Below are 7,500 nucleotides of genomic sequence, written 5' to 3' on the forward strand. Positions count from 1 at the left end.
ACACCCAATCGCACACCCCACGTGCTGTACAATTGCCGCCGCCTACGCCGTTGTTAGATGTGGCACCATTGTTATTGCCCCTCCCCCATTCACTCAACCACCCATCACCTCTCCTCAACCTAACGATTAACCATCACCACCAGCGCACATAAAATACAAGCTAGGTTTCGAATTTATAATTTCAAGGACAGAATTTTCAACGTGACACATGTAGGCTTGGCCAAATAAAATACCTAAGGAGCCACCCTACTGATTTGATGTTATAATTTTCCTAAGGGGCATCTGAAGGTGGCCTCTTGGGTCCTCTTCGGGATTTTTGGACGGGGAGGTTTTCGGGGTCTTAAGTTTTATGGGGAAATCTGGACTTTTTCTTGAAGAGGAACATTCAAGAATAAGCTCTCCACATCCAAGGAGGGGCTCGTATTCAAATCGATGAACTCGTTTGTGGAGTGGAGAGCGTAGTGACATTGTACGTAAGACGTTATCAGCTCATATGACTTCTTTTACAACTTGACAAGCGAGGGCTGGTATCTGAGCAATAATGTCTTATCTTATGACCATGCTTATGAGTTTTGATGTTTTCATAAGAAATAACCTGGAGCCGAATTTATAAAAGATCCTAACCCTAATGGCGGAGATTTTACCTAAATCACTATTATGTCGGCGACCTAAATACTTATGTCTAGACATAACCTCGACATTATGGACAGCTGATTTAGGTAAAATCCCCACCATTTTGAACAGTTATGTCTAGACTTAGGGGTTAGGATGTTTTATAAATTCGGCCCCTGGATCATAGTGATCATGTGGTTGTGGGGGGGGGGATCTTACATCGTCTGCATTCACGGAGAGCTCACATCTAAGATGAAGAACAAATGGGAGTTACACACGTGCTTATCTTTCGTAATAGGCCTGATAGTAAAATGTACAAACAAAAATATAAACAGCCACAGAAGCATTCACGCACACGAAACTCAAAGGAATCTGGGGTTATGGGCCCTGGATTACTGTACTGCAGATACATGAGGGAACTGGCACAACACTTCGCGCAAGAATCCCCTAGCAAATGCACCTCGGTGAATACATATGCACACCGCACAAGCACACATACACACAAATGCACTCAATTTACAGATCATTGCAATTTTAGTAGAACGCATGATACAGTCATATTGGAAACTTGAGGTTTATTCTTTTGAAGGGTAAAACTAGGCAGATCGTTGGGGATGCTACTTACGTCGGGTGCGTGCAAAAGGTGCCGTGGGTCCAAGCGGTCGGGAAGCTGAGGTTGAGGGCTGGCACGTCCTCGGCCATGCATACGTCTCGCCTGGAATCAGAAGAGGGACCGGACAGACTGCAGTTACCTCACCAAAAGACAACTCCGTTCGTATTAGAAGTTCATGTGTATCATTCAATGGGAGGAAGAAGGCATTCGTCTTCACAGTACTCACCCCGGGTCGAGAATCACTCGGGACTTTCGACTCCGGTCGCGGCGTCGGCCGGCTGCGCTAGCCACAAGAGCCGCGACGCACACCACCACGGAAACTGCAGCGGCGACATGGCGACGGAACAACACTACTCGTGCTCTCATCTTGCTTTGCTTTGCTTTGGTTGCCTGCTTGCTAGCATGCGACCACCTCAGGTTCGTCCACAGACATCTCAATGTTGGCTCCTTCTGTTAAGTCACAACAAGTGTGGCGTCAAACTATGCATACTGGACACCTTCTTGGTGGATATCGGGTTTGTGGCAATTATTCCGTGCTGCTTTTCCACAAGTAGTACCTGCTGCTCATCTTGCCTGTGAGAGTGAGTCTGAAAGCAAGGGAATACTTGAGTAAATTCTTCGTCCTTTTCTCTGCACAGAAATACACACAGGTCTGGTTTTTGTTACTTAAAGCGTCACGCATTTCTCTCTTTTTCATATGAAAAATTATCCGTTTCCACCAGTATCATTATCACTTCTTCCTCCTTCTCTTCCTCCTCCTCCCCTTCCCCCTCCCTTTCCCCCTGGAGAAAAAATCTCCGTCCCCCTTTATCATAACATTATCTCCTTCATAAAATGTTTGTATCATTCCGTGGTCATCTCTGGGAGACAGTCCTTAAATTCACAGCGTCTCCTCTGAAGTTGGGCACAGAGAACCTTGTGCTCCGCCAACCCTTTTCTTTAACGAGGGAATTCAGTACCTCTTTTTATCCACTTTAACGTGTGAATGATAATACACCTACCATATATATTCGTTCTGTGTTCGACCTACCTATGGGTACCTGTTCATTACAAGCACATTGCTTGCACACACCGCGAACTGTAAGCGGAACTCAACGATACGCATCCGATCTGCACATACTCAAACGTTTTTTATTTTTTCTTCAGGCGGTTTCCATATTATCTGTCTCCATTATTTTATACAAATTTACATTGCGTTGTATGGGGATGTGTATGTATGAACAGGTGTATACATTATGCATGTACATTTGTATGCATACATACTGTACATGTATGTATGCATGGGTGTTCGCATGTATCTATGTATGCATTTGTACATGTATGCATGTATACATGCATGTATGTATATGTGGGTATACGTACAAATATATGTATATATGTATGTATGCATGCATGCATGCATCCATGCATGTATGTATGAATGTATGTATGTATGTATACATGTATGTATGTGTCCGCGTATGCATGTATGTGTGTATACATGTATGTATGTATATGTGCACGTATGTATGTATGTATTTGTGTATGTATGTATTCATGTATGTATGTGTGTATGTATGCATGTATGTGTGTATACACATATGTATGTATATGCTAATAAGAACACGGGTACGTGTGTTAACTTATGTAAAGTAGACCACTTGGAAAAAGAAACTAACGAAGCAGAGCGCTTTCGTATATTACATCTTCAGTGCAATGTATATGTATGTATATGTGCAAATATGTATGTATATGTGTACGTATGTATGTATGTGTGTATGCATGTGTATATGTATGTATATATGTATGTATGTATATATGTATGTATGTATGTATGTATTATGTATCCGGTGTCACACTAGCCATTGTTCTCGTGCTTCGGCACACGAAAGTTGCCTCCTACGGGAGCTGGAAGGTCGAGAAGATTTAATTTCGATGATCGAGCTTTCGACCCGACAGCACACTTTTTTATGTCTTTTAATGAACACCAGGTGACCTTCTTCGGCAAAGGGGCATCTTCCCTCTCCACCATCCAGCACATCTGGAGGATTAAAACGATTTTTTCAACAGCTTGAGAACAAGAGTGGAGGGAAGGGGAGGGTGGGGGGGGGGCTAAGGCGTGAATCTTTCCGGAACCTTTGGAACGCAAAGGCAGACTTCCCGGTCTTCGTCCCAGCTACCGACCAGCTGGCCAGCACTGAAGTGTTCAAGGTATCGATCACTAAGTCGTTTCTCTAAACCTCACAAATTCATTGATGAATTATCTAAACGGTCTCTTCTCTCCTCTGATTCCTTCCTTCCTTATTATCCCCCCACTCTCTCTCTCTCTCTCTCTCTCTCTCTCTCTCTCTCTCTCTCTCTCTCTCTCTCTCTCTCTCTCTCTCTCTCTCTCTCTCTCTTTCTCTCTCTCTTCGTTTAGGGCCACTTCCTCGACCTCCAAGTAAGCTCCCTCCCTCCCTCCCTCCCTCCCTCGACACATGGTCCTTTGCTGGCTTATCCTCCACACACAAACACAGAGTGATCCGAGTTCGAACCCCGTCCAGGGCTGAAAATGACAGCATCACTACAATACGAGCCAGCACTCCAGCTCTGGTGGGCAAGGAATTGTGCGTGTGTGCATTACCCATAGATCGGGATATAAATGAGCTCTCATTCGGGAGTATAATAGTTGTCGATCACGAGTCCAACACGCGATTCAAGACCGTGGTGAATCACACACGAACGGGCGGTAGGATCCCCTTCAAGTTACCTCCTGTTCCTCACTGGGATTGCCACAGACTGAGTCCTGAGACGCCAGACCCGAAGCCGACAGTCCGTTTTCTTTACTGGAGGTGTTTCCTCAGCCAATCAGAGGATGCGCCTTCCACCCCCATCCCGACCTTCGACTGATAGACACAAATTCACAGATAGATACACACACACACACAAACACACACACACACACATAGACAGAAACACACACACACACACACACACACACACACACACACACACACACACACACACACACACACACACACACACACACACACACACACACACACACACACACACACACACACACACACACACACACACACACACACACACACACACACACACACACACACACACACACACACACACACACACACACACACACACACACACTCCATCTCTCTCCTTTGTTTCCTCTCTTCCTTTACCCTCTCTCCTTTTCTCCCTGATCCCGCACCACCAGCTTGCTGCTTCTTTCCTCTTTTACACTCTTGTCTCCATTTCTTCCCAACTCCACTTTTTCTTCTCTGTCTCCGATTTCACCTCTATTTCTCCGCCTCTAGTTCCGTGGCGGATCCCGGGGGGGGGCTGAAGCCCCCCCTCAATTTGTTCTTTCATTACCTCATTGCAGAGGCCGAGAAACCTGCCTCCTGTACACCGGTACGTGGCAGAAAGCAGTAATACAGAGGCAGCATACCCCCCCCCAGCATATAATGAAATACTTCATTGAGAATAGTTGGAGGGATATTCAAGACATTATTGAGAGTAAGTCTTTAAAAATGCAAGATAAAATATCACCCCGTCTGGGGTATTGGCTGCATGTTATTGTGGCAAAGTAGCATGCAGTTGATACTTTAGGTGCCAAGATGAAAGGGAGGGAGGAGGGTGGAGGTGAGTGGAATATGTATGGGATGAAATGGGTGGGAGTGGTTTCTATGCCTTTTTCTTTTTGGCTAACCCCCGTGTAAGAGAAAAAAAGCCTTTGGTATATGTATGTAAGTATTTTGAAAGAAGCTAAATCAAGTGAGTACATATACTTCAATTTATATTCAAAATCATCGTATTTGTGCTACAAAGTATATCTTTTTAAAAGCATCATCTATGTTTACAAAATTCAGGTTAGCCCCCAAATCTTCATTTATATTTACAAAATTTAGGTTAGTCCCTCCCCCCCCCCATTTTTATCCTGGATCCACCACTACTCGAGTTTGAACGTCCTGATCAGAGAGAGAGAGAGAGAGAGAGAGAGAGAGAGAGAGAGAGAGAGAGAGAGAGAGAGAGAGAGAGAGAGAGAGAGAGAGAGAGAGAGAGAGAGAGAGAGAGGGTGAGGGAGGGAGAGAGAGAGAGAGAGAGAGAGAGAGAGAGAGAGAGAGAGAGAGAGAGAGAGAGAGAGAGAGAGAGAGAGAGAGAGAGAGAGAGAGAGATTTCCTTTCTCAATACGCCTTCGTCCTTTAAGGTAACACTCGAAGTGATATATGTTCCCAACCAACCACTGACGCAGCACCTCAATCAGATCCTTGGCATTGAACTCCTCCCTCCCTTCAGTCGTGCCTGCTTGTTTCCTATTGGTTGCAGGGGCGGATGACTTCGGCGGGAAGCGTTCGGTCGACCGTGTTGATCGCCCATGAGTTACTCAGCCACCTGATAGCAAAAATAGCGCTGTTTCCCAGCGGGGGCCCATCTCTCCCTGGTTTCCAACAATACCTCGGATCCTTTCTTTCTCCCACTACTGCACTTCGCGTGTGGCGTCATGTCCCCCCCCCCCGTTAGGTTAGGTCATATTAGGTCAGGTTTGGCTAGGTCAGGTCGGGTTAAGCTAGGTTATGTTAAGTCATGCTATGTTACATTAGGTCAGATTAAGTTGCGTCAGGTTAAGTTACGTTATGCTACACTAGGTCAGGTCAGATTAGGTTAGGTTAGGTGAGATCAGATTAGGTTAGGTTGGGTCAAGTTAGGTTGGTGCAATGTTTCCAAAATTGGAGAAGGTATTTTTAGTCGGGGAAGGGATCTGTTTGGAAAGAATTATGTTTTTGTCATCTGAACCCTACGTCCCGTGTTCGCTGGCTGTGCCAGGTCGAACCGGGTTGCAGTGCCCATTTTGGAGTCTGAGAAATGTTTATAAACACGATTCCTGCCGTGCTTTGGGATGGGATGTGACAAGCTACACAGCAGTGCTTGCCTTTCCCTCCACCCCCCCACCCCGGCCATCCGCTCCCCTTTCCTTTAAAGGAGATTAGGGAAGAGCGGCGGCGTTGGCCCGGACGTGTCGGTGTAAGGCCGATTCTTGTCAGCCGTTGTGAGTTCGTTTAAGTGTAAGCGACTTCGGTTATAATCATCTGCTTTTCGAATCTCCAAATGTCAAATCACCTTTGAGTCATAAACTGAGGAATTGAATGACAAATTAAGAGAGAATATACCTTTATAAAATTTAGACACAATGTCGAAATGTTCTAAGGGAAGTCTAAAATAATGTTACCAAAGTTTTCTCCTAGTTATTCAAATTCACAACGGTTGGTTGACAATCGGCCGAAGCGGCCTAAAAGCAAGTGTCTCGTTCTGTCCACTCCACCCCGAATCATTTTCTGGCCCGCGGTCCTTCAGAGCGCCCTTTTGGCGGAGCAGGATCTGTTGACCAAAATAAAACTATGAACTATATATGAATCAGAGAGGATCTTTATTGACTATTGGCGGGGGAGGGGTCTGGGCGAAGCTGACGACGCTCGCGCAGGACGTGGGAGAGATGAGACGGGTGTGGGCCTCAGGCATTCCAATTTCATTCATTCAATGTCACTGTATCTAAAACTATACTTCATCTCATCCTGGCCTCATGTATTTTATTCTATCTTATATCTGTTTATTCCATTTTCATTTTTAACTTTTTTTTAATTTCACTTTATTTTTAGCTTTGTTTTGTTTTGTTTTCTTTTTCCAAGATTTCTCTTTTGTGTATACAGTGCTGTAACTGTTCACATAAACGGCACACGAACACCTCGCTCAGCAGACTGGAGACCCCGCACAACGAGAAAGCCTCACATGTACATTTCTCGAGAAAGAGACAGAAGAAAAAGAAAAAGAAGAGAGCATAAAACGGGAGAAGGAAACAAACGAGCGAGGAAGGAAAGGAAAAGGAAGCATGGAAGGAGAAGACAACGAGGAGGAGGAGGAGAAGGAGGAGAAAGAGAAGAAGAAGGAAGGGGAGAAGGAGGAGTTCGAGAAGGAAAAGGAAGAGGAGGAGAAGGAGTTGGAGAAGAAGGAAGAGGAGAAGGAGGAGTTGAAGAAGAAGAAGAAAGAGGAGGGGGAAGTGTCAGTTGTTGACATTAATTCCGTGTTCATCCCCTGCAGCAACGATCTTCCTTGCGCGCGTCTGCACAACAGGCTCAACAAAAGCCAGGCAGCAGGTGTGGTGTGTATACTAACTGACTGACTGCGAGGATGCTGGCTGCTGCAACCGCAGCAGCAGCAATCGGATGTCCTTTGAACATGACGGCGGGAGCAGGGAGAAAGGAACGAGAGAGAGAGAGAGAGAGAGAGAGAGAGAG

At 45.5% G+C, this 7,500-nt stretch overlaps 1 protein-coding gene across 3 annotated transcripts in view; it reads right to left on the reverse strand.

Annotated features, from left to right (window-relative positions):
• LOC143018569 (transforming growth factor-beta-induced protein ig-h3-like) overlaps positions 1-7,500 on the reverse strand; it is a 58,617-nt gene that overhangs the window by 26,486 nt on the left and 24,631 nt on the right. For 2 of the 3 annotated variants that reach the window (XM_076174055.1, XM_076174053.1), the window contains exons 2-3: positions 1,452-1,812; positions 1,238-1,327 (exon numbers count right to left, since the gene is read on the reverse strand). In XM_076174055.1, coding sequence (XP_076030170.1) covers positions 1,238-1,327; positions 1,452-1,591 — 230 coding nt within the window. In that variant the 5' untranslated portion in view covers positions 1,592-1,812. Of the gene's footprint in view, positions 1-1,237; positions 1,328-1,451; positions 1,813-3,953; positions 4,016-7,500 lie in introns of those variants that run through there. The other variant, XM_076174054.1, reaches the window with a different exon arrangement.

This window comes from Oratosquilla oratoria, chromosome 35 (genome assembly GCF_046742065.1).
Source record: "Oratosquilla oratoria isolate Oo_2021 chromosome 35, ASM4674206v1, whole genome shotgun sequence".
Taxonomy (NCBI): domain Eukaryota; kingdom Metazoa; phylum Arthropoda; class Malacostraca; order Stomatopoda; family Squillidae; genus Oratosquilla; species Oratosquilla oratoria.